This window comes from Rhinatrema bivittatum, chromosome 7 (assembly GCF_901001135.1).
Source record: "Rhinatrema bivittatum chromosome 7, aRhiBiv1.1, whole genome shotgun sequence".
NCBI classification, from domain to species: Eukaryota; Metazoa; Chordata; class Amphibia; order Gymnophiona; family Rhinatrematidae; genus Rhinatrema; species Rhinatrema bivittatum.
This window is the reverse complement of record NC_042621.1, coordinates 294,876,974-294,902,967: the sequence shown is the minus strand read 5'-3', so window position 1 is coordinate 294,902,967 and position 25,994 is coordinate 294,876,974. Positions and strand designations below refer to the sequence as shown.

The window sequence follows — 25,994 nt, the reverse complement described above, 5'->3', positions numbered from 1 at the left end:
GAATGATGTAGAAGGCGATACTTCCCCTGACCATGGAGCACTTGGAATGATGTAGAAGATGATACTTCTCCTAACCATGGAGCATTTGGAATGATTAGAAGATGATACTTCCCCTGACCATGGAGCATTTGGAATGATTAGAAGATGATACTTCCCATGACCATGGAGCACTTGGAATGATGTAGAAGATGATACTTCCCCTGACCGTGGAGCATTCGGAATGATGTAGAAGATGATACTTCCCCTGACCATGGAGCATTTGGAATGATGTAGAAAGTGATACTTCCCCTGACCATGGAGCACTTGGAATGATGTAGAAAGCGATACTTCCCCTGACCATGGAGCACTTGGAATGATGTAGAAGGCGATACTTCCCCTGACCATAGAGCACTTACAATGATGTAGAAGATGATACTTCCCCTGACCATGGAGCACTTGGAATGATGTAGAAGATGATACTTCCCCTGACCATAGAGCACTTGCAATGATGTAGAAGATGATACTTCCCCTGACCATAGAGCACTTGCAATGATGTAGAAGATGATACTTCCCATGACCATGGAGCATTCGGAATGATGTAGAAGGCGATACTTCCCCTGACCGTGGAGCATTTGGAATGATGTAGAAGGCGATACTTCCCCTGATCATGGAGCATTTGGAATGATGTAGAAGATGATACTTCCCCTGACCATGGAGCATTCGGAATGATGTAGAAGGCGATACTTCCCCTGACCATAGAGCACTTGGAATGATGTAAAAGGTGATATTTCCCCTGACCATAGAGCGCTTGGAATGATGTAGAAGATGATACTTCCCCTGACCATGGAGCACTTGGAATGATGTAGAAGATGATACTTCCCCTGACCATAGAGCACTTGGAATGATGTAGAAGATGATACTTCCCCTGACCATGGAGCATTCGGAATGATGTAGAAGGTGATACTTCCCCTGACCATAGAGCGCTTGGAATGATGTAGAAGATGATACTTCCCCTGACCATGGAGCATTCAGAATGATGTAGAAGGCGATACTTCCCCTGACCATAGAGCACTTGGAATGATGTAAAAGGCGATATTTCCCCTGACCATAGAGCGCTTGGAATGATGTAGAAGATGATACTTCCCCTGGCCATGGAGCACTTGGAATGATGTAGAAGATGATACTTCCCCTGACCATGGAGCACTTGGAATGATTTTATTTTATTTATTTATTTATTTAGGGCTTTTTTTATACCGACACTCATGATACCAATCACATCGTATCGGTTTACAATAAACAGTGGTGCAATAACATTAAAATTAACAACTTCGTGAACAATAGGCTAGGAGAGAGGGAGAGAGTGAAAAGTTACAATAAACAGGGGTACTTGAACTGGGAGGAGGAAAAGCCAGAGTAGTGGCTAGCATAGAAATAGGTAGTATTTAGTCTCAGAAATAAATAATATACAGATATATACATAAGGCTATAATAGACTCTAGTATTCAGGACTGAATGTAATCCACTATACATGGTATCCTATACCTAGTTGTAGCAGTAGGGGATGTCATAGATCGGGGAAGGCTTGTAGAAATAGCCATGTCTTGAGTTTCTTTCTGAAAGTTTGCGTGCAAGGTTCCTGTCTAAGGTCTGTGGGCATGTTGTTCCAGATGATGTAGAAGATGATACTTCTCCTGACCATAGAGCGCTTGGAATGATGTAGAAGATGATACTTCCCCTGACCATGCAGCTCTAGCAGATCACATTCCACATCTCAGAGTGCCAACCATGGAGAAGCCTTGGGAAAACTGAACTCCTGGAAACCAGCAAAGAAAGAATGAAAGAGCAGTAAAGCTCGATTCTAAAGGCGGATCCCTTGAGAGATATGGAGCCTCTCCAGTCCTAGGTTTTGTGGGGGCTTGTGTTTCAGGGGGGGGGCGGGGGTCACCTCACTGTTGGCTAGGAGGCTTTAGGCAGCTCATGAAGGTTACAGACTCGCATCAGCAGATGCCCATGAACCTTCTAGATGTCACGGCCTGCTATAGACTCTTTAAAAAAACCCAACCCTCTAAGTGCACAGCATTGCAGTTCTGTATTTTGGATGAGATTGAAAGGGTGAGCAAACTTTCGTACAAACTTTCCCTCACGCCACACACACTTCCTAAAAGACTGGAAATAATTATAGGAGTAATATGTAAGTAGCAGTGGAAACATTAGCCTTGGGCTCTGCAGCTGGATTACAACTGATTACAAAGCTCTCAAAATGAAGTAGGAGAGGGCTGGCAGGGTGGGTCATGGCCAGCGGGAGGGTCAGGATCGATTCCCCAGACCTGCTTCTGCTCCTTAGGCCAGCTGGGACTAGAGATGCTGTCAAAGCAGCGTTCACAGCCCACAGGAAGTAGGAGGCACATACTGTTACACCAGGGGTGAGCAAAACGGGGGGCTTGAACCCCAAAAGGCGGGCAGACTGGCTGCCCAGTCAAGGAAGAAAAAAAAAATGGCTGAGCTATCGAGTCTCAGTGCCACGGGGATGCGCAGGCTCGGGATGGAGGAGGCTGCCACGACTGCAAGCAGGCCAGGGCTCTTTCAGTGAGCCAGGGGGAGGAGCTGCTTCTGCTCTGGGAGACCCTGGGACAGGGAAAGAGCTCCACCACCCAGGAGGAGCCCAGGAGGAGCTCCAGCCGCCCCGGGGGAAAGGAAGGGGAGGGGAATGGGCAAAGGCTGAGGAGGTGGAGCAGGGAGAGTAAAGGCAAAATGTGTACCAAAGCTAAATAAGCAAATCAAAGCATAAGAAAATAAAGAAAAAGAGAGAGCAAAAAAGAGGAAAGATTAGCGAAACAGAAAAAAAGCAAAAAAATTAAACCCACTTGGGCAGGGTGGGATGGGGTTTCTCTCAGTTCCTAAAAACTTTTGACTGGCCCCTGTTTTTTATTTTAAATTTCCCATTGTCTCGTGTGGCCTCTGTGTCTGGATGTGCTGTGGATGTGTCTCTGTGTTTGTCTGGTGGGCTTTGGTCTGTGTGTGATGTGATCTGTCTGCCTGTGCCTCTCTCTGTGTCTGGATGTGCTGTGGATGTGTCTCTGTGTTTGTCTGGTGGCTTTGGTCTGTGTCTGTGTGTGATGTGGTCTGTCTGCCTGTGCCTCTCTCTGTGTCTGGATGTGCTGTGGATGTGTCTCTGTGTTTGTCTGGTGGCTTTGGTCTGTGTCTGTGTGTGATGTGGTCTGTCTGCCTGTGCCTCTCTCTGTGTCTGGATGTGCCTCTGTGTTTGTCTGGTGGCTTTGGTCTGTGTCTGTGTGCGATGTGGTCTGTCTGCCTGTGCCTCTCTCTGTGTCTGGATGTGCTGTGGATGTGTCTCTGTGTTTGTCTGGTGGCTTTGGTCTGTGTGTGATGTGATCTGTCTGCCTGTGCCTCTCTCTGTGTCTGGATGTGCTGTGGATGTGTCTCTGTGTTTGTCTGGTGGCTTTGGTCTGTGTCTGTGTGTGATGTGGTCTGTCTGCCTGTGCCTCTCTCTGTGTCTGGATGTGCTGTGGATGTGTCTCTGTGTTTGTCTGGTGGCTTTGGTCTGTGTCTGTGTGTGATGTGGTCTGTCTGCCTGTGCCTCTCTCTGTGTCTGGATGTGCCTCTGTGTTTGTCTGGTGGCTTTGGTCTGTGTCTGTGTGCGATGTGGTCTGTCTGCCTGTGCCTCTCTCTGTGTCTGGATGTGCTGTGGATGTGTCTCTGTGTTTGTCTGGTGGCTTTGGTCTGTGTGTGATGTGATCTGTCTGCCTGTGCCTCTCTCTGTGTCTGGATGTGCTGTGGATGTGTCTCTGTGTTTGTCTGGTGGGCTTTGGTCTGTGTCTGTGTGTGATGTGGTCTGTCTGCCTGTGCCTCTCTGTGTCTGGGTGTGCTGTGGATGTGTGTCTGTGTGCTTTGGTCTGTGTCTAATGTGATCTGTCTGCCTGTGCCTCTCTCTGTGTCTGGATGTGCTGTGGATGTGTCTCTGTGTTTGTCTGGTGGCTTTGGTCTGTATCTGTGTGTGATGTGGTCTGTCTGCCTGTGCCTCTCTCTGTGTCTGGATGTGCTGTGGATGTGTCTCTGTGTTTGTCTGGTGGCTTTGGTCTGTGTCTGTGTGTGATGTGGTCTGTCTGCCTGTGCCTCTCTCTATGTCTGGATGTGCTGTGGATGTGTCTCTGTGTTTGTCTGGTGGGCTTTGGTCTGTGTCTGTGTGTGATGTGGTCTGTCTGCCTGTGCCTCTCTCTGTGTCTGGATGTGCTGTGGATGTATCTCTGTGTTTGTCTGGTGGCTTTGGTCTGTGTGTGATGTGATCTGTCTGCCTGTGCCTCTCTCTGTGTCTGGATGTGTCTCTGTGTTTGTCTGGTGGGCTTTGGTCTGTGTCTGATGTGGTCTGTCTGCCTGTGCCTCTCTCTGTGTCTGGATGTGCTGTGGATGTATCTCTGTGTTTGTCTGGTGGCTTTGGTCTGTGTGTGATGTGATCTGTCTGCCTGTGCCTCTCTCTGTGTCTGGATGTGTCTCTGTGTTTGTCTGGTGGGCTTTGGTCTGTGTCTGATGTGGTCTGTCTGCCTGTGCCTCTCTCTGTGTCTGGATGTGCTGTGGATGTGTCTCTGTGTTTGTCTGGTGGGCTTTGGTTTGTGTCTGTGCATGATGTGATCTGTCTGCCTGTGCCTCTCTCTGTGTCTGGATGTGTCTCTGTGTTTGTCTGGTGGGCTTTGGTCTGTGTCTGATGTGGTCTGTCTGCCTGTGCCTCTCTCTGTGTCTGGATGTGCTGTGGATGTGTCTCTGTGTTTGTCTGGTGGGCTTTGGTCTGTGTCTGTGTGTGATGTGGTCTGTCTGCCTGTGTCTGCCTTCTGTCTGGGACATGTTGTGTCTATATCTCTGTGCCTGTCTGAGTGTTTGGTTTCTCTCTTTCTGTGGGGTGTCTTTGTCTGGGAATAGGGTAATTGTGTCTGTGTGGGGTCTCTATGTCTCTTTATATCTGTTTGGGTATCTGTCTGGCTCTCTGTCAGTTGGGGTGTGGAGTGTCTGTGTCTGTCTGGATATGAGTTATCTGTGGTATCTCTATCTCTATGTCTATCTGGCTATGGAGTTATTGTGTTGTTTGTTGGTTTTTTTTTTTTGGGGGGGGTTGGATATCTGTTTGGCTCTCTGTTGGCCTGGCTGTGTGGTGTCTATGTCTGTCTGTACATGAGGTATCTATTTCTCTCTGTGTCTGAGTACGCGTTGTCTGCTTCTCTGTGCCCATGTATGTGTGTGTGAGCTTACTCCTTTTAGCAACTTGAAGAAAAACACAACGTGGCCTTTGAGCCACTGGTTGGCAGTATGGGGTGCCTGGTGAATTTATTTATTTGAGTGCTTTATATACCGTTGTCCCATGTGAGAATCACCAGTTCACAAGAGTGTACAGGGTTGGCACTCACAAACTTAAGATGAAGTACAAAGATAGGCAAGCACACGGGTGGACAGGGTAAACATTCTAAAGCTAAGGGTGTGCTTCAAAGACGGACACGTAACCTGCAAGCAGAGCTTGTTCAGGACAAGGTTCGCTTATCTGAGTCAAGGTGAGATGGATACACCAGTCAAACAGTAGGCGTTAATAGTGAATAGCCAAGTTTTCAGGTCTTTCTTACATTTCTTATTGTTCGAAGATTCTCTGGCATTGAGTTCCATAGCTCTGGGCCAGCAATTGATATGGCTCGGTCTCTAGTTTGTGTGAGATGAGAATTTGTTATGGTCGGGATTTCCAGTGGGGAACATGTGGTTTAAATGTTCTTCCCATCATATCGTTGATCCGGATTAATGTTGTTGAATATTATTGTTAGAACCCTGTATAATATTCTTGATTGTCCGGGGAGCCAACGCAATGCTATCAGAGTTGGGGCGATGTGGTCGTATTTCCTTGTTCCAGTCAAAGCTCTGGCTGTGGCATTTTGCAGTAGTTGTAGGGGTTTTTAAGTGACTGGCCGGAAGTCCTTGAAGTAGGGAATTACAGTAATCTAGGTTAGAGAATATTAGAGCTTGTAATACTGTTCTGAAGTCAGCCGTGCATAGTGAAGGTTTCCGTCGCCTTAAGATTCGCAGCTTGTAGAAACCAGATTTGATCAGTTTGCTAATGTGGGCTTTCATTGTTAGATTTTCATCGCTTTGGACTTCTAGATCTCTTATTTGAGTTGCTGTGATTAAATGGTGATTTCCAAGATCAATACCTGGAGGAACAGATTTTGGTGGATTTCGGCTCAACCAAATTAATTGGTTGTTTATTTTCGGGTTCATGGAGAGTTTCAGCTGTGCAGGTTTTTCTTTTATTGTGATCATACATTCAGAGATGAGTGATGCTGTTTTCTCAAATGAATCTTTTAGAGGGATTTAGAATTGCAGATCGTCCGCATATACAAAGAAGTTAGCTCTGTTTAGTAATTTGCACAACGGTAGCATACATATATATATATATATATATATATATATATATATATATATAATAAATAGGGTTGCTGATAGCACTGAGCCCTGCGGTGCACCTGTCGTGCACTGGAACGTGTCGGATTTGTGATCGTCTAGTTTTACCTGGAAAAATCTGTCTGCAAGGAATGAGGTGAACATTTCCATCAGTCCCTATCTGTCTCAGCTGCTGGCACAGAATATTATGGTCAGCAGTGTCAGAGGGGCTGCTGTGAAGTCGATCAGCACTAGGCAGTGTGATTCATTGGAGGCAAAGGCTTGCAGTATAGGGTCTGTTCTAGATTGTAAAAGAGCGATTCTTCCGGAAACCAAATTGGTTGGAATATTAGGGTCTTCTTGCCTTCAAGTCGAGACTCTAATTGGGAAAGAACTGCTTTTTGGAGAATTTTCTCAAGGAAGGTTAAGTTAGAGATTGGTCGGTAGTTATCCCAATTGTTGGAACTTCCTGTTTTATTCTTCACACTGGGTTTAATAACTGCCTGTTTTAGACTTTGGGGCATACATCCTTCTGTAAGGGTAAGGTTGACAATCATTGTGATTGCAGGGGTTATTGTTCGGTTTAACTTGTTCCAGCGAGGAGGCTGGTATCAGGTCAAGGGGCTTAGTAGCTGGTTTTAATAATGATTTTGCTTCTTTCGAGACGTGTGTGTGTGTGTGTGTGTGTGTGTCTATATACAGTATATCTATCTATATATATATGTGCAGGCCGTTGCAATACCATGTTCTGTGTCCAGTGCTCAGCTCGACATGTGATTGGACGCGTGTTTTGGACGTACGTCCATAACCCCCGATGCATGTCCAAAATGCACGTCCAATCGAGCGTGTAGCTGATAGAGCTCATCACGTGTAAAGTGGGAGGTATCACAGACTTGATAGGAGAGCCACTCTTCTGTCTCCAGTGACTGGGGCTGATAGAAAGCCTTTACTTCCCTACACGCGCCCTTCTTGGCAGGAATTTAACTTGACTCCCAAGCAGGGCCGGTGCTAGCTTTTTTGCTGCCCCCTCCCCCCACCCTGTTCATTCATTCTAAGTCCCGGGCCCACCAAAAAAAAAAAACAACCCCACCCAGCTCCATTCAGTGATACGAACTTTAAAAACTGACTCCACCACCCCCTCCCTCCCGAGCCCATGGTTGGCGAACCTTAGAGCCTTGCACAACGCGCCCTCCCCCCCCCTCGCCCTGTTCCACACACACAGTTAAGGGTTATGCATTTATATTTTACATGAAAAATATCCAAGTACGGTGCCCAGGAGAGGTGGCTGTCGGCAGGTTTCGAAAACAGACGCTCAGTTTTACCAGCGTCCGTTTTCCTAACCTGACCCTCCGGCACAATTTTTTAAAAGTCTTTATATATATATATATATATTTTTTTTTATACCTTTTTTGTTCCTCTGACTTAATATCACTAGGATATTAAGTCGGAGGGTGTACAGAAAAGCAGGATTTTCTGCTTTTCTGTACACTTTTTCAGGCTGCTCAGATATTAATGCTCGCCCTTGGGCAGGCGCTAATTTTTGAGTGTAAAATGTGTGGATGGGCCGCATATTTTTTTTCAGTATCCCAGGCGAATAACGAATAGCCTCATCAACATGTGATGAGTGTCACTAGTTTCCGGGAGGGTTGGACACGCATTTTCGACGCGGTAAACCCATTACTGTATACTTATACAGGAATGGGTGCACATTGAAGACGCGCGTCCAAATAGCATAAGAAGGCGAGCTAGCCCAGGCGCACTTTACTGTATCGGCCTGATTATATTTTTACATGCACTGCTGTGATACCAACCAGAAATTCCTGCAAAAAAGACACTTGGAACCCATAGGGTATTATTCCTATTGTGATGTGTGTTGGGTGTGGGCTTGACCCTCTGAAAGCCCTAAAACACTAATACACTTCCTATTAGGAGAAAGCCTCACCTCCGTCACACATGCAGAACATAAACAGACCCTCACCAAATACAGAATAGAGCAACCAGAAAGTAGAAATATGAACACACAGATAAAAACTGAACTGGAAACCGCAAGAAGCCAGACTTCCTATGCAGTGCAACAATGAAAAAAACAGAACCATCACCATTCCTCAAACATCAAACAATAAAATCAAGAAATAAAATAAATACATAATCATAATACTGAAAACATACTTATAATATTATTTAAAAAAAAGCTGATGAATAAAAGATCAAATAAGTAAAAACTCTTATACAGGTTTTCTAAATGTCCCAATCACCAATAAAATATTTCAAAACAGCAGACACAGGAAATAACACCTGAAAAATAAAACTAAAAAGGCTTTTAAAAATTCACGCTCTCCATACCTGGGAACTTTTGATTTCCAGTGACCCTGGGATTTTTGTGGAGTAGTGGGAGTGGGATGCACAAACTTTGTCCGCTCATTCTTGTATATATACACACACACACACACACACACAAGTTCATACACACATATGCTGCTCAGACAAAACCGTAGACATCTCCAGCTCTTCTTTGGTTGGGATCTACCAGCAGCGTCAGGCCCCTCATCTTCATTTCAGCTGCTGGCAGGTTGGAATCCACCTGCAGGCCCCCATTTTCTCTTCCTCTCTCACCTCCCCCCTAGACAAGCCCCCATTTACACCCACACCCCAGACAGCCTTCCATTCACTCATACACACACACACACTCATCACAGGCAGCCTTCCATTCACTCACACACACACACACACACACATCAGAGGCAGGCTCCCATTCACTCACTCACACACACACACACACACACTCATCACAGGCAGCCTTCCATTCACTCACACACACACACACACACACACACACACACACACTCATCACAGGCAGCCTTCCATTCACTCACACACACACACACACACACTCATCACAGGCAGCCTTCCATTCACTCTCACACACACACACACACACACACACACACTCATCACAGGCAGCCTTCCATTCACTCACTCACTCACACACACACACACACACACATCAGAGGCAGGCTCCCATTCACTCACTCACACACACACACACACACTCATCACAGGCAGGCTCCCATTCACTCACACACACACACACACTCATCACAGGCAGCCTTCCATTCACTCACACACACACACACACACACACACTCATCACAGGCAGCCTTCCATTCACTCACACACACACACACACACACACACACACATCAGAGGCAGCCTTCCATTCACTCACACACACACACACTCATCACAGGCAGCCTTCCATTCACTCACACACACACACACACACACACACACTCATCACAGGCAGCCTTCCATTCACTCACACACACACACACACACTCATCACAGGCAGCCTTCCATTCACTCACACACACACACACACACACACACATCAGAGGCAGGCTCCCATTCACTCACTCACACACACACACACACACTCATCACAGGCAGCCTTCCATTCACTCACACACACACACACACACACACTCATCACAGGCAGCCTTCCATTCACTCACACACACACACACACACACACACGCGCACACCCATGCAGACCAGGCAGTCAGGGTCCATGGGTCATTCTCCCTCCGCTGCTGCTGCTGCCAGCCTAGTCCTTCTTTGGGAGAAAGGCCATTCTGCAGCTCCTCTTCATGTGCTGGCCCCAAGATAATTCAACACTCGCAGTGATAGCCCTTCCTGAATTCTCATCTTGTGAGAATTGCACGGTTTGCACACCCGGTGGCGCCAGGCCTGCACCCAAAGAAAGCACCAGCAACTGCGAGTTGTCGCAGCCCCTCACTCTGTTCTCACCAGTCTCCCTCTCTCTCGACCCCCACTATGTCCCTGCCGGTCTCTCTCAACACCCCTCCATGCTCACCAGTCTCTCTCTCGCTGGGTCTCACTGTATTTGCACTCCAGCATCAGCTCTCCTCTTTCTCTGGGCCACTGACTCGGCCTCCTCCCTTCAGTCCACACAGGCTGGTGACTCTTGTCTCCTTCACTTAGCCCAATGATGCCGCTGCTGCCGGTGCTCAAAGAGCCGAATTTTCCCTTTCATTGACCAACATGGAGCTCGCGAGATGCCAGCTAACCACCCCTGGAGTACAAAAATGCTGTTGCGGTTGCGTATGAGCTGTCAAGAGCTCACAAAACCCGAACTCTCGTTGACCTGTAAGGCCATTACCTGGATGAAGAAAAGCTTGGGTTTTCCCACAAGAGTCTTGCATCGGTCCCCTCTGAAGAGTGAGGTCAATGTCTTGATTGCCATGGGCCCGTCCTTCCCATAAATGACGCCCTCCTCGCCATGGCTTAGAAGAATGCAGACATAACAGGCACAACTGGAGTGGTTTTCTTGAGCCACTGCAAAGAAACGAAACACCTTTTTTAAGCTTTTGGAGCAAGCCCTGGGGCTCACCAAGCAAAGGTCTGCCCTGGGAATATCCCTGATGTGAGGCCCGATGCGGTCAGCTCCAGGTTGCAACTGGGCAGTTTTTGAGGAAAGGTCCGGAGAGAGTTAGGAGTCGAGTCTAAAGACAGGAGAGAGAGATAGAGAGAGAGAGAGCTGCTGCGAACCCTCTCCCTGGGAGATTTATTGCAGGCCCCCGTGGGAGGATCCTGTCTTTCAGAAGTGTCTCCTAGCTGAGCCAGAGAGGTGGACGCTGATCTAACCGTAGAGAGGTGAATCGGGAGGTTTTCTGAAGCTCGTGAATGATGCTGGTGAGAGGAGCTAGTTAAGGGAGTCAGCCACGAATCCCCTAGAGCTGGAGCTGGGGGGCTGATGCCAGGATTTGGGCAGGACGTCCCTAGAGGGCGTGAGTCTGCGTTGAAGGTTCGGGCTGAGGTCCGTGCGTACTTTGTACAGGCAGACTTCGGCCGTCAGCATGTTATTGTAAACCCAGGCTATGGCTCGTTATAATGTGGCCTGGGCTTTTTGTGCATGAAAGCTAGGGGGATCAATATTGATCAATATCCGGCTAACTTAGATGGGCTGTTCAGCAGCCGGGCTATGCAGCGCTGGAGCCGCCGGGAGCTGGTGAGCGAGACCCTCGCTCCCGGCAGGGATGGGTTTTGTCACCAGGGGGAGGGTGGGATGGGGTGGAGGGTCCGGGGCGGTGGGATGGGAGTTCGGGGGGGGGCTATCAAATAGTTTGAGACTGGGGGAGGGGGTTTCAAATTCTGGAGAGGGGCTGTGATAGAAATTTTACAGTGAAAGTGGAGAAATGGGAGGTGTGTGTGGGGGGGGGGGGGAGGTAGAGACGGCCCGGTAATGTATTTGAGGAGTGCGGGCTGAGACATTGCAATTTATGATGAGGCTGGGAGGGCCGGGCCTTTCATTTCTTTCTTTTTTCTTTTTTAATGCTGATACAGCGCTACTTACCTGGATATCTTTTAAAGATCTCCGGATGAATAGCAAGTAATCTGCTCATACAAGGCTGGATAACCTAGCCAGATACACCGGATGCTCAGCTGCATTATCCAGATATCTTAACTCCTCTTGGAACGCCTCCAAATGCCCCTTTTTTCTCCGGTTGAGTTATAGATAGAGAGAAAAGGCTGGGAAGGGTTAAAGGAAAGGAGGGAGGGGGGACCAGGCGGGAGAGGGTGTGAGGGAGAAAAAAGGGAAAGATGGCTGGGTGGGGGAGACTGGAGAAGGAGGGCTGGGATGAGGGAGGTGGGAGAAGTGGTAAGAAGGGGAAAGAATGGGAAAGAATGTCAGCTGTAGGGGGAGAGCTGGAGAAAGGAGGAGATTCAGAGCAGAGAAACGTAAAAAAGAAAAGGAAAGGAGGGAAAGGAGGGAAAGGAGTCTAGAAAAGCCAGAAGATGAAGGCAGAGGAGAGAGAGAACAGGATGATGGGGGAAAAAGGAAACGTGTCTTATACTGAGTTTTTAATGATTTTATTTTCACAGTATTGGTTTTCAATTCTAGCTGGCAGTGGTCTACACTTTTTAGCTTTATGAAGTATTATTTGGGTGAGGAGTGTTGTGCGCATTGTAACGTTTGACTCTCTACCTGTTTCCCCCCAACCTTGTCTCCCTGAAATCCATTATCCAACCTTGGGCTGTTTGTGGAAGGTAGAGAGAGAGAAAAACATATTGGATGTGCATCTGACTGTCTCTGTGTTTGGAGTGGTGTATGACAGTGTGAGGAGGCTGCGAGTGTTGGGTGTGCATAGGAGTGTGAGGAGGAGGCTGTGAGTGGTGGGTGGGTATGGGAGCATGAAGAGGAGGCTGTGAGTGGTGGGTGGGTATGGGAGCGTGAAGAGGAGGCTGCGAGTGTTGGGTGTGCATAGGAGCGTGAGGAGGAGGCTGTGAGTGGTGGGTGGGTATGGGAGCGTGAAGAGGAGGCTGCGAGTGTTGGGTGGGTATGGGAGCGTGAAGAGGAGGCTGCGAGTGTTGGGTGTGCATAGGAGCGTGAGGAGGAGGCTGTGAGTGGTGGGTGGGTATGGGAGTGTGAAGAGGAGGCTGTGAGTGGTGGGTGGGTATGGGAGCGTGAAGAGGAGGCTGCGAGTGTTGGGTGTGCATAGGAGCATGAGGAGGAGGCTGTGAGTGGTGGGTGTGTATGGGAGTGTGAAGAGGAGGCTGTGAGTGGTGGGTGGGTATGGGAGCGTGAAGAGGAGGCTGTGAGTGTTGGGTGGGTATGGGAGCGTGAAGAGGAGGCTGTGAGTGTTCGGTGTGTATGGGAGTGTGAAGAGGAGGCTGTGAGTGTTGGGTGTGTATGGGAGTGTGAGGAGGAGGCTGTGAGTGGTGGGTGTGTATGGGAGTGAAGGGTGGTGGATGTGTATGGGAGTGTGAAGAGGAGGCTGTGAGTGGTGGGTGTGTATGGGAGTTTGAGGAGGAGGCAGTGAGTGGCGGGGTGTATGGAAGTGTGAGGAGGAGGCTGTGAGTGGTGGGTGTGTATGGGAGTGTGAGGTGGTGGATGTGTATGGGAGTGTGAGGAAGAGGCTGTGAGTGGTGGGTGTGCATGGGAGTGTGAGGAGGAGGCTGTGAGTGGTGGGTGTGCATGGGAGTGTGAGGAAGGGGCTGTGTGGTGGGTGTGTATGGGAGTGTGAGGAGGAGGCTGTGAGTGGTGGGTGTGTTTGGGAGTGTGAGGAGGTGGCTTTGAGAGGTGGGTTCTGGAGCGACCGGGAGGATTAGTGAAGCGAGACTGACACTGGGTTTGAGTTGTTCCCATCCCCTGTGAGGGGAAGGAATGGTTATTTTCTTGCTTGTGTTTGTTATATTGTATTGTTTGATTATGTTATTGCTATTATGATGTGCGGACAGCGGTATAGAAATAAAAAGTGTATTGTAAAGAATGAATGGAAGGGAGGGACATGAAAATGAAAGGGGGAGCATTGGTAAAATGATGGGCAAGCGCTGAAAGACTAAGCCACCCTAGAGCAGTGATAGGCCACCCCGGTCCTGGAGTGCCACCAACAGGTCTGGCTTTCAGGATATCCTCAATGAATAGGCAGGAGGTATATTTTGCATGCAATGCCCCCACTGTATGCAAATGTGCCTCCTGCATATTCGTAGTGAAGGTCCTGAAAACCAGACGTGTCGGTGGCACTCTAGAATCGAAGATGCCCACCCCTGCAAGCCAGTAACTTTGGATATTGAGAATGGCACGCGGTACAGCCACCGACCACTAAAATGTCCTTTTCTTAGGGAGACGAGACTTACCGCCTTTAAGTAATCTCTGCATCTCATCACATGTCTGATCGTTGTAGACGGACGCCTGGAACCCCAGACCTTTGAAACATCGAAACAATTCTCCTGCATCTTTATCCGTGCCGTTGCGTGTGCCCATGCCTGCCAGTAAGGAAAGAAGCACAGGATGCAGACACCATTAAGGACACTCGAGACCACAGTGCTGAGTTTGCAATGAGGGCTTTGCCCTCCTCAGCCTTAGCAGCACTACACATCTAGCTATGCTTGGGGAGCCCCATCCAGGATGTATTCTCACAGTCCCATACTAAAGCACAGCTGCTTGTGCTGGGATCACGCTAGAAACAAGAGGGCCTAGCCCGTGCCCGGACACTGCAGGTGGCCCGGCTCCCTGTCCATCAGTGACAGAGTCAGGAATGCTGAACTGGATCAACGACGCAGTCGCTTTGCAGTCACGGCCACCAGCAGAGGATGAGTCTATAATCCTGGGTGTCCTGCGGCTCTGGCCTGGCTCACTAGATGAATCCATAATTACCCGAATGCTCTGGCCGGCTCAGCTCCCCGGGGAAAGCTGTGCTGAATGCAGCTCTGCTTCATCAATGAAACGTCAAACTTGGCCACCTGCAGAGCACAGCACGGACATCTCTTTTATCGGCTGCTCTCCTGGAATTTGTTCCCGGACATATGGAGGGTGATTTCATAACAGCCTGCATAGCAGTAAAGGTCTGTAAGTATATCCTACGTACACGCAGGCTGTACCAGGTATACCAGAAAGCCGACGTCCACGCGTAGCTTCCCTTTGGTTGAGTGCACGCACAAATAACTTCGCACGTGCAAAGGGGCGAACCCTGCACGGTGCAACGCAGGTGCAGCCTTTCAAAATCATAAAGGATCTGCCCCCTCCGCCCTGCCTCGCTGCGCATAAAAGGGGTCGCGCAAAACCAAGCTCCCTGCGCCTGTTCAGAAGCGTCGGCCTCTGGATTTTCAGGAACGTCGCCGGCTCGCGGGAAAAAAAAAAACTTCGATTTCTGCGCGAAAGCCGTTCTGAAGAGCAGGCCCCGGCAGGGGCCCACGGCCGGCTCCGGCCAGCGGGTATAAGGCGCCCCCCCCCCCCCGGGACCTGCGCGCACCAGGCCCGCGTTAAATAAATGTTCAGCTTGTGCCGGCGCGCAGGACGCCGCGGTGGCTCCCGAGGACGCGCGACTTTCCCCGCGCGCGCGATTAAGCGCACGTGCTTCAAAAAGAAATATCGACGGTACGCGTGTGAATGCTTTCTCCGCCCCCCCCCCCCCCCCCTGGAACACAGAACCGCAAGCGTGCGGGGACCAGGATGCAAATATTGTGCCCCACACGATACTCCTGCAGATAATTTTCAACAGCCGACTGTCAGGCATGTACCAGGGAGCATGCACGTAAATCCCCTTTGGAAAAATGACCCCCCCTGACAGGCGGTGAGCGGAGGAATTACCTGCATAAGACAGATAACTGCGGCTGAACATTCACTTGCCCGGGTGAAGGTACCCAGATCAAGTGAGCCGGATAACTCTGCCGCTCACTGAACGTTTGCAGAAACCAAGAGAAGGAAAAAAAAAAAAAAAAGTGGACTCAAGCAGATCCTCCCTCTCGCCACTCCCCCCTCCATATTCCCAAAAACCGAGCACTGCAGCCGAGCCCCCACCTCTTCCCAATCTCATTTTAAAGACCGAGCCACAGAAAGCACCGCTGGCCCCTCTTCCGAACGCTACTTTAAAAAAAACAAACGATGGTCCAAAATGTACCCCACCCCCAACCACTAAAACTGGCCTGAGAGCAGAGCGGCAGGAGGGGGCAATGTTCCAGGTTCTTTGAAATATTCTTGAAAAAAATAAAATTCCCCAAAGTGTGTGTTTCCTGGAATATTTGCCAGGGGGGCTGGAATTTGGGGAGGTCTCTCACTGTGCCAGTTTTAGTGGCAGCGTGGCTTCAGGCCTTCACGACCCACGTAGAAAGCCAACGACGGGCACGGATCACGGAAGCGTTTCAAGCGGTGGCTTTCAATTCAGCGTGGTCTCCTGCGGCCTGCGCCCCCTCCCCCAGAAATGTGAGGGGATAACTTGGGCGGCAGGAGACTTATTTATGTATTTATTTAAGGCTTTTTCTTTGCCGACATTCGTAAGGCGCATCATGCCGGCTTACATAGAACTGAGAATAGGAAATACAGTGAACAAAATCAAATCGTAGTCAAAGCGAACAAAAAGGGAAGTAAATACAAAGGAGGCATTATAAAACAGATATTCGAGGGCTAGGTGAGCAAGGGCAGGGATGTAGGGAAAAAAGGAACTATATACAATTAATACAATATTGACTTAATTAAGAGCTCGTAGGTGGAGGGAGTTCCAAGCAGGAATCAGGGAGGGGGAAGGGAGAGTACCAAGGAATCAGGGGGAGGATGAGGAAGACGCTAGAGGTGGAAAGGTGAGGAGGGGGAGGCTGGCAGGGAAGGCTTTCTACCATGGGGGGGGGGGAGGAAAAGGGATTCCCGCCAGTACAGGAGCTCTCTACTTCCCTCCCAGGCATTCCCCGACCCTCCACACCCTGAAACAGAACCCGGCCCTCCCCATGACTCTTCCCCCCTTCCTCACAATAACATTGAGGCCGGGGTTCAGGACCCTGACCTGATCCACACGTCAGATCCCTTTTTTGTCTTCACTGCGGGTAGGATGGAAAGCAGCTCCCTCCTGCCGGTGAGGATCGTGAGGGCCTTTTTGGAGAGATGAGTGGGATCTGGGGGGGGAGAAGGTACAGAGAAGGGCAACCAAAATGATAAAGGGGATGGAACAGCTCCCCTATGAGGAAAGGCTGAAGAGGTTAGGGCTGTTCAGCTTGGAGAAGAGACGGCTGAGGGGGGATATGATAGAGGTGTTTAAAATCATGAGAGGTCTTGAACGAGTAGATGTGAATCGGTTATTTACACTTTCGAATAATAGAAGGACTAGGGGGCATTCCATGAAGTTAGCAAGTAGCACATTTAAGACTAATCGGAGAAAATTCTTTTTCACTCAACGCACAATAAATCTCTGGAATTTGTTGCCAGAGGAAGTGGTTAGTGCAGTTAGTGTAGCTGGGTTCAAAAAAGGTTTGGATAAGTTCTTGGAGGAGAAATCCATTAATGGCTATTAATCAAGCTGACTTAGGGAATAGTCACTGCTATTAATTGCATCAGTACACCAACTTGAGTATACAAGGGAATCCTTGTGTGGTGGTAATCTTGTACGGAGGTTTTCGAAAAGGGTAACCGATTTGCAGTTATCCTTTCTTTTACCTCCGTCTATTATTCTTTTATTAAGGTCAAAAATATTGTTAAAGATGCTCTTTCGTGTGATTTTTCAATTTTTCTTAAAATACCTTCTCCCCTGCTGCTTTTCCGACCCACTGCTAGTCTTATGTCATACTTATCAAGGTCGTCGCCTTTATTGAAGTCTCATGGGTACGGAGCTGCTTGTCCGACACGGGCCATGTTTCGGCACAGTGTGCCTGCTTCAGGGACTATGGGAGAGTGTGCTGTGTCCTATGTAGGGTTCACAGCATGCTAAAGTCCTTCAATATATAAAGATATTTAATTAAACATCAAACTTTGTTTCACATTCATTCATAACTCTCTAATTCTTACCCACCTTTTCATGAAAAACTTACTTATCAAAAGCTTCTGCTGTTTCACGTGCGACGCCTTCTGTGTTTGCCTGGGCGTCTACTCTATTCTCACTGTTCTTATAAGCCTGCCTAGGGAGTCCACCACCCTCTCTGGCCAGAACGAGGCTATCTCAGGTGTGTGCTATGAAGCTAATTAATTCTTTTCTAGCTTACATACGCGATGCTGGACCCTTAGTTGAATTAAACTCGATGAATAAACATCTTTGCTACATGTCATATATTGTATTGACTTGCAACCGCGTTTAACTGATATTAATTTCGATAGTTTTGCATGGTTTTGTGTGCACGGCTTTAGAGGACCTGATGGAGAACTTCATCTAATTAGCAACTAGTTTCCTCCTTGTCTCGGGTGGACCTGGTGGTGAACCTGTGTGCACCACGTCCGCTCATACTGCTTCTGACTCATTAGGTGTCATTGCTGGTGGGCGTTTCCCGGGCGGGGCGCTTGTGCCGCGCCTCTCTGTAGATTAGCTGTCCACGGTCCACTCTTCTTTAACCTTTAATTAAGTACTGTGCTATGTTTCTCGGGCGAATCACTAAGCCACATTTGTGTACTAATCTGCTGTCCGCTTCATACTCTCTCTAAATACTCCGTTTCACCACACAAGGATTCCCTTGTATACTCAAGTTGGTGTATTGTTGCAAAGGGAAAGAGGTTGGTTAGCGATTAATTGCATCAGTAGCATGGGATCTTCTTAGTGTTTGGGTAATTGCCAGGTTCTTGTGGCCTGGATTGGTCACTGTTGGAAACAGGATGCTGGGCTTCATGGACCCTTGGTCTGACCCAGCATGGCATGTTCTTATGTTCTTATGGTTTTAGGGCCTAGCAGGTCAGCTTTATGTTTTAGGACATGCTCGAAGGGCCCGTGGGACACCTAGAAGGGCTGCATTGTTGTGAGAGGGGGATGGGCAGAGGGCCATTATAGGTTTCAGGAGGCGGAAGGTAAGGAGGGGGGGCCTCAAAGCCCTGCTTTATAATTCGGCAGGGAGGGGAGTGCGTGCGGAGTTTGGGCCTGAAAGGCCCGCATTAACATGGCCTGCTTAGGTTTATAAAAGTTAACTCTTCCTCCTGGGGTACAGGTAAAGTTAACTTTGCAACATTAGCTAAACCTCAGTGCTGGAGAGTATATTCAGCAGGACATTTGATGGGGATTTTGTTTTGTTTTGGTTTTTTTTTAGGTCATCTGCATGCGGCGTCAGCGTTTCTGTCGGGGATCCAGCTGTAACCCTAATGCACATAGAAAACAGCAGGCACCGTGTTTGGGCACTGGCCAGCACCCACGTTCATGCCAATGGTCTTTTGTCCGCAGGCCCCCTCAGTGACAATGCAGAGGGATAAATTACCTGTCTGGGCATCGAAGTTCTTGTTGTTTATAATGACACATTTGCCCAGTCTCTTGTAGTTCATCTTATACTGAAACTCTGGACAGATGACGCGGCACTGTTTGTTGTCGGAGTCCTCTGGCGGCTGCTCCTGTCCATCTTTCTTCTTTCTGTGGGGCACAAGCAGTCCAGATATTAAATCGCGCAAAGTTATCTTGCCTGCAGGCCCCTAGCAGAGGCGTTCCTGCCATACAGTGCATCACTATTCAGATCACCAACATGAGAAAGAAAACACCAAGACTGGAAGAACCAGAAAACCAGGCAGCGTTTGCTGCTTTCTGCTAGGGTCTCACAGGCGCTGCAGCCTCTCTCACGCAGAAAGCTGTGGATCTGGTTAGGCGGGTGGGTAGTATTGTTCCCTGCACGCCACGCCGCCACTGACAGCGCAGGGCATTCGGTATCGTGTGCTTTACTGTCTTCACTTTGCTCTGCAGAATTATGATGATGCCGAATGAATGCCTTTAGCCTGTGTACTGTACGTATGCATTTGCATAACTAGATGCTGTATGCGAGCATTAAATGGGGCTGGAAGGGTGTGTGTGTGTGGGTGTGTGTGGGTGTGTGTGTGTGCATTAAATGGGGCTGGAGGGTGGGTGTGTGTGTGTGTGTGCATTAAATGGGGCTGGAGGGGTGTGTGTGTGTGTGTGTGTGTATGTGTGTGTGTGCAGGCATTAAATGGGGCTGGAGGGGTGTGTGTGTGTGTGTGTGTGTGTGTGTGTGTGCAGGCATTAAATGGGGCTGGAGGGGTGTGTGTGTGTGTGTGTGTGTGTGTGTGTGTGTGCAGGCATTAAATGGGGCTGGAGGGGTGTGTGTGTGTGTGTGTGTGTGTGCAGGCATTAAATGGGGCTGGAGGGGGTGTGTGTGTGTGTGTGTGTGTGTGTGTGTGTGCAGGCATTAAATGGGGCTGGAGGGGTGTGTGTGTGTGTGTATGTGTGTGTGTGTGTGTGCAGGCATTAAATGGGGCTGGAGGGGTGTGTGTGAATGTGTGCGTGTGTGCAGGCATTAAATGGGGCTGGAGATGGATGTGTATGTGTGTGTGTGTGTGTGTGTTGGGGGGAGGGGGGATCTGTTTCAGAAGCTTCTTGGAACGCTTTTCTCTAGCATTTCAAAGAGCCCAGGACACGTCAAGGTTTCTGAGTGCACGATAATCCTCACATAGGTCCAACGTGGAATTAAAGCAGGGGATACGTGCCCCAGGTTACCCCCAACCCTCCCCCTTATTCGTGAGGGTGTCCCAAGTCCCCCCCCCCCCGAGGGTAAAATTACCCACATTTAAATAAAGGACTGAATTTTCAGAAAAGGCCGTTTTACACATGGATCGCTGCCTTCTGAAAATTACCCCGGGGCTTGTGCGCATAAAATTGCACGCGGGAGACGATTTCACGCAGACCTGAAAAAGGTGTTGCGGCCGGCGTCCGCACGTTTCGGCGCTAAGCGCTGTGTTATGAAACCGGGCTCAAAATCCCACTTGGGGCCTACCTGGTCGCCGAAATCCGACAGGCACAACAGTGCGCGAGGAATTGCGGGGAAAGGGCCTAACGGGGGCAAATCCCGAAAGCCCTCCCCATGGAGAAAGGGCCTTTCCGATCAGCGCGCACTCTCCGCGCCGGTAGAAAGGTTACCCAGCCTAAGCCAGCAGCGCAGGAAGCTTCACCTCGTGCCTCCGGAGGCGCTGCCGGATCGGGACTGGAAGGGAATAACGAAAAGTGCCGGCGGAGTTTTACCTAAATAAACCTGGCAGCAGAAAAGGCGCCGGCGCGGATCCCTGCGGGTACTTTCCGTGGGGGCCATAATCAAAGCCACCCCGCCGGCCAGGCCTTTCCTTTGAACGCTTTGGCGAACACCGGACGAGCGAAAGTTGCCCCCCGCGGGGGGGGGGGGGGTTGGATTAGAGGGGCAGGCGACGGCAGAAACCGGAGCACCGGCACGGTTCCTCCGAGAGGCTCTGGCGAGCTGGCGGCAGCCGTGCCGCGATGAACGGAGAACCGCCGGGCCCGTAGAGAGGCCGAGGGCGCGGGGGCTGCCGAGACGTGACTGCCCTGCTTCCAGCTCACGGCTTTTCAAGGTTCCCGTCGGCGTGCGCAACAGTCTTCGGCCAACGATTTGCCCGTGCTAAAATGAGAGAGGATGGTACCGGGGCCGGCGTCTGGGCGCCAGAGCATGTTCTGAGATATGTAAGCAGACGCGCACCTCTGTCTCTCCGGGAATAAAGTGAAAGGTCCACTTCTGAACTATTGCAGGTTATGAAGAATGGATGAAAATTCAAAACGTCTCTCGAGTAATTTACACAACATGGGTAATGGAAACGTAACCTTAAATATTGCTAAGTATTAAAGTTCTGTCCTCGTTTACTAGGCCGCATGCTGTTTGTAATCAAGGAGGGAAAATGTTTCTCTGAATGACTGAAGTAGATTTGATCACCAGGCCAGGACCCTGGTGCCCGGTGCGAAAACAGAAGCCTGCACTGGCGCCCTCCCCCTCCCCCTCCCCACCATAAACATCTGCCTCCTCCAGCCCAGTATTCCCATCTCTACATCCCAGCTCTTTCCCCTTGCCCACAGTAGCCAGAATGCCCTCCTCCTCCTCCTCCCTGCAGGCTGATCCTTCACCCACCACCACGGACAGAAGTCTCCTCCCCCCCCCCCCAGCACCGGGTGTGGGGAGAGAGGGGGCAAGTCGCACCCCCTCCTTCAGCAGGGCGCCCTGTGCACACCCCAAAAGCCAGCCCTGGGTAAACTTCACCTTTTTAATGCTATTTATCACTTACAGGTTTCACACTCATAACCATGTTTTTACTTCTAAGTGTTCTCCATGTGCACAAGTGCCTGGGCCCCTTCCCACCCCCCAGCAAAAGCCTTAATCTGGCACTGCCTCAGGCTAGGCTTACAGTGGAAGAATGCCCTTAGGCATTGTGGGTGCTGTTCTTCCCCTCCCCTCCCCCCCCCCACTCCCCCCCTTTGTCAGACATCAGAGCAGAGGGTCTGAGACACAGCTGCCGTCTCTGCTCTGCTCTCTCTGCTCCCTGAGTGGCTTTTCTTTGCTCCTGGCTCTGGCCTCACCCCTCTCCTTCTATGCCCTGCACAGAACGGGAGGGGAGGGGCTGAAGGAGGGAGTCCAGTGGTTTTGCTTTGCTCCCTCCCTTCCAGTCTCACCCCCTCCTCTCCTGCTCTCTACAGTAAGAGGGGAGAGCTGGGGCAGGAAGCAGGTTCAGCAAACCTTCAGCCATCCTGCTGCTCCCCTCCCCGATTTTTGCCACCCTGACAAATCCAGATCTGCATATACCCCAGAGGGGATAGATTTTTGCAGCCAGAAAAACAAATAGTGGGACCAGTCTCTGTTTTGCAGAATTTCTGAGTCACATACATGGTCCAATGTCTGGCTCAGCTGCTCTTTGGTTTTAACCTACAGAGATTTACTGGAAGAAGAGAACCACACAGAAGTATTTATTCAGTCTTGATTAATTACATTTTGCTAACCACCTGTATGCATTTAATCCTTACTTTGTAAAAGAAAAAAAAAGGTTTAGCAGTAAGGTAGATCAGATTGACAAACTAAAGTGTAACAAATCACCAGGACTGGATGGCATCCACCTCAGACTTTTAAAAACACCAAAACAGTAAATTGCTAATCTGTTAGTAATCTGTAACCTTTCATTTAAAACAGCCACAATTCCTGACAATGCGATGTTGATTTTTAAAAATGGTGCCGGGGTGATCTAGGAAACTATAGATCGGTGAGTCTGATGTTAGTGATGGGGAAATTGGTAGAAGCCATTCTTAAAAATGTGGTGCCCCCTTGGGTCAGCCATCAGATGGCCCCTGTCCCTGCTTAGACAGTCAACATCCCTGTCAGCCTTCCAGCTTTTTTTTTTGGAGGGCTGGCATTGCTTGCCTCAGCCTATTTAGTGCACTTAGCTGAGTATTAGTGGTGGCCTTCTGAGTTAGTCCCAGAGCAGTGAGGATGCAGCTTTTATACCCCCGGTGAGGCCTCCCTGCCTCATCAGGAAATTTAGGCTGGAGGAGATTTCTCACTGTGCACTTCCTGCCAGAGGTTCTCCCTCAGATTTTTCGCAGTGAGAGAGATTTTTGCCGGATTCCCTTTTAGGACTCCCATGAAGGGGCTGAAGACCTGGGAGCCTCACTCTACTCCCTAAAGGGCCGATACAGTAAAGTCCACGGGAGAGCGGGCAAATGCCCACTCTCCCGGCGTTTGCCCGCTCTCCCGGCTTGCGATTCTGTATGCAAATTAGGCCCAGCGGTAAAAACAGGTAAAAGGAGGCTGTCAGCGGGTTTGACAGCCGATGCTCAATTTTGCCGGCGTCGGTTCTCGAGCCCGCTGACAGCCACGGGTTTGGAAACCGGACGCCGGCAAAATTGAGCATCCGGTTTTCAAGCAGCGGGCCGACTTCAAATTTTTTTTTTTTTTTTACTTTTGGTAACTTTCGGGACCTCCGACTTAATATCGCCATGATATTAAATCAGAGGGTGCACAGAAAAGCAGTTTTTACTGCTTTTCTGTGCACTTTCCCGGTGCCCGAAGAAATTAGTGCCGACCTTTGGGTAGGCGCTAATTTCTGAAAGTAAAATGTGTGGCTTGGCTGCACATTTTGCTTTGTGAATCGCGCGGGAATACCTAATAGGGCCATCAACATGCATTTTCATGTTGCGGGCACTATTAGGTTCGGGGGGGGGGGAGCTGGATGCACGTTTTCGGCCCCTTACTGAATAAGGGGTAACACTAGCGCGTCAAAAATGCGCGTCCAATGGAGAGTTAACAGTGCGCTCCGTCGGAGCGGCCCGTAAATGAGGCAAGCACCAGAGACAGGAACCAACAGTGTGAGATTTCTGATGGCCAACATGTCTCCTGACTTTTCAGAAAGGACGGCGGCTTAAACCTCGCACCATTTGGAGAAGGTTCCCCCGGACACAAAAGACCTGTGAGCCCCAATCTACTCCCCAGATGGGGCAAGCCTAGTGACAGAATAATCACCGAGAGATTTTTGTAGCAAGCAAGTATTTGGATATTGTTTTGTGGGGAGGTTTCTTCACCCATCCCTCCCCATGGTTCCCGATTCCTAAGACCTTTCCTGCACAAGAGGTCACCGACACCAAGACTAAGGATCAAGATCTTCGGAGATCTCCCCAGGATCTCCACCCTATGGGATCAGGACAGGCTGCGTGATGTGAATAATCTGGGTCAGGTTGGACTTTTCGTGTTCGAGGGGACCCCTCCAATAGGATTTCCGTTTAGCCTGCTGGGAAAGCTTTGTGCCCTCTAAGATCACCGTGGGAAGCTTTACCCAGATACCCGGGATAAAGGACACCTCCCCAGAAGAGAAAATTCCCTCTCTACATCAGTCAGCTGTAGTTTCACCTTTATGGGTAAATGGACTTCAATTAAAATGTCAAAGAATCAGTAAACGTTTTATTTAACACCCAGAGCCTTGTCCTACCTGGTTTGTCCCCGCTTCTCACCCCTTGGGATGCAGGAAAGGGAAACAGCTCTGCCTGAGCCATAAGCGAGAGCTTCCCCCCTTCAAAAAGGAGCCACCCTTGGGACAGAGAGTAAAGTCAGGGGAGAAGCGCGAGCCGGAGCAGCCCCGAAGGAATCAATCACTTTGTGTGCCCTTGGGACTTAAATCTCCCCAACAGAGGGTTACAAAAACAAAATCAGTGGCTATTCAGAGGCTGATGCAATGAAGTGCACTCAGCCGTGCACAGGTTAACCCCTGGTTGGACGTGCAATTTGGACACGCTAGACTGATGCCCGATGCAATGAGGGGATTAGAGGGTCCAAAACGTGCATCCAAACAAACGCACAGCTAATAACGCTCATCACATGTAAAAGCCGTGAAGATGAGGCTGTTAGCTATCACCCCGATGTACACAATCCCTGTTCACCCGATGCGCACTTTTTAACCTGACAAATTTAACACCAGCCCCAGAGCTGGCATTAAGCCTTGCCGCACATCAAAGGCTCGACTAAAAAACAAAAAAATACTGCTTTTCTGTGGTTCTTCCTACTTAAAAACCTGCGTCCAGACTGGGCACCCATTGTTTTAATGCGCACTCAGCTTCCTCTCTGGGCACCCGATGCTATATTTAAATGAGCTGGCACCCAGGAGATGTGGCTGTGTGTGCTTATTGCTACGGGCGCTCACTACGAACCATCGCTATCAACTAAAGAATTAATGAAATGGATCCATTATTAAAAAAAAAAACAAAAAACTTTTCTGGATCCACAATCTACATGCAAAACAGCAAACCATTCTGAATGTCAACTTCTAATACACCCAGCTCTTTTTCATGTTACTGTTAGATAAATCCTGCCTTGTTCAGGGCACGGTGCACACCTTGATTCTTCTACTCTCATTTGTTGTATCTCTGCCTACTCGATGTTTTTAGACCAAACTTCAAAGTTCATTGCCTTTGCCTGGAGCCGCACCGCCTTGGGTTCTTATCGCTTCCTATTTTGCATGTAGATTGTTGTTTGTTTGTTTTATTTTATAATGGATCCATTCCAGAAGCGGTTTCGAGCATCAGGCGAAGAGAGTCGGTACCGGAGGTGACAGGAGAGAACACCCCCCCTCCCACACACACACACACAGCTGGGGGCAGGGAGGTTGTGTATCCTGGGATGTGTCCCGTCTCGCCCCATTACCTCGCCCCCTCGCCTTCTCCCATGAACACCGAAGGAAGTATTTCTTTACTCTTTTTGTTCTTTCCCTCCAGATAATCCTCCTATTCACCTCAGTTTTATAATTCCATCCCTTCACTTCCTCCTTTCGCTGACAAACCTGAAAAAAGCCCTCAATTGCTTTACTGCCAGAACTGTAATTATCTTTGCTAACATCTCTGCTGTCCTAATGACCT

At 49.4% G+C, this 25,994-nt stretch overlaps 1 protein-coding gene across 2 annotated transcripts in view; it reads right to left on the bottom strand.

Annotated features, from left to right (window-relative positions):
- CASP7 (caspase 7) overlaps positions 1-25,994 on the bottom strand; it is a 98,753-nt gene that overhangs the window by 12,719 nt on the left and 60,040 nt on the right. The window contains exons 3-5 of one of the 2 annotated variants that reach the window (XM_029610443.1): positions 19,084-19,232; positions 14,065-14,193; positions 10,586-10,761 (exon numbers count right to left, since the gene is read on the bottom strand). In XM_029610443.1, the coding sequence (XP_029466303.1) occupies positions 10,586-10,761; positions 14,065-14,193; positions 19,084-19,232 (454 nt within the window). The remainder of the gene's footprint in view (positions 1-10,585; positions 10,762-14,064; positions 14,194-19,083; positions 19,233-25,994) is intronic. The other variant, XM_029610444.1, reaches the window with a different exon arrangement.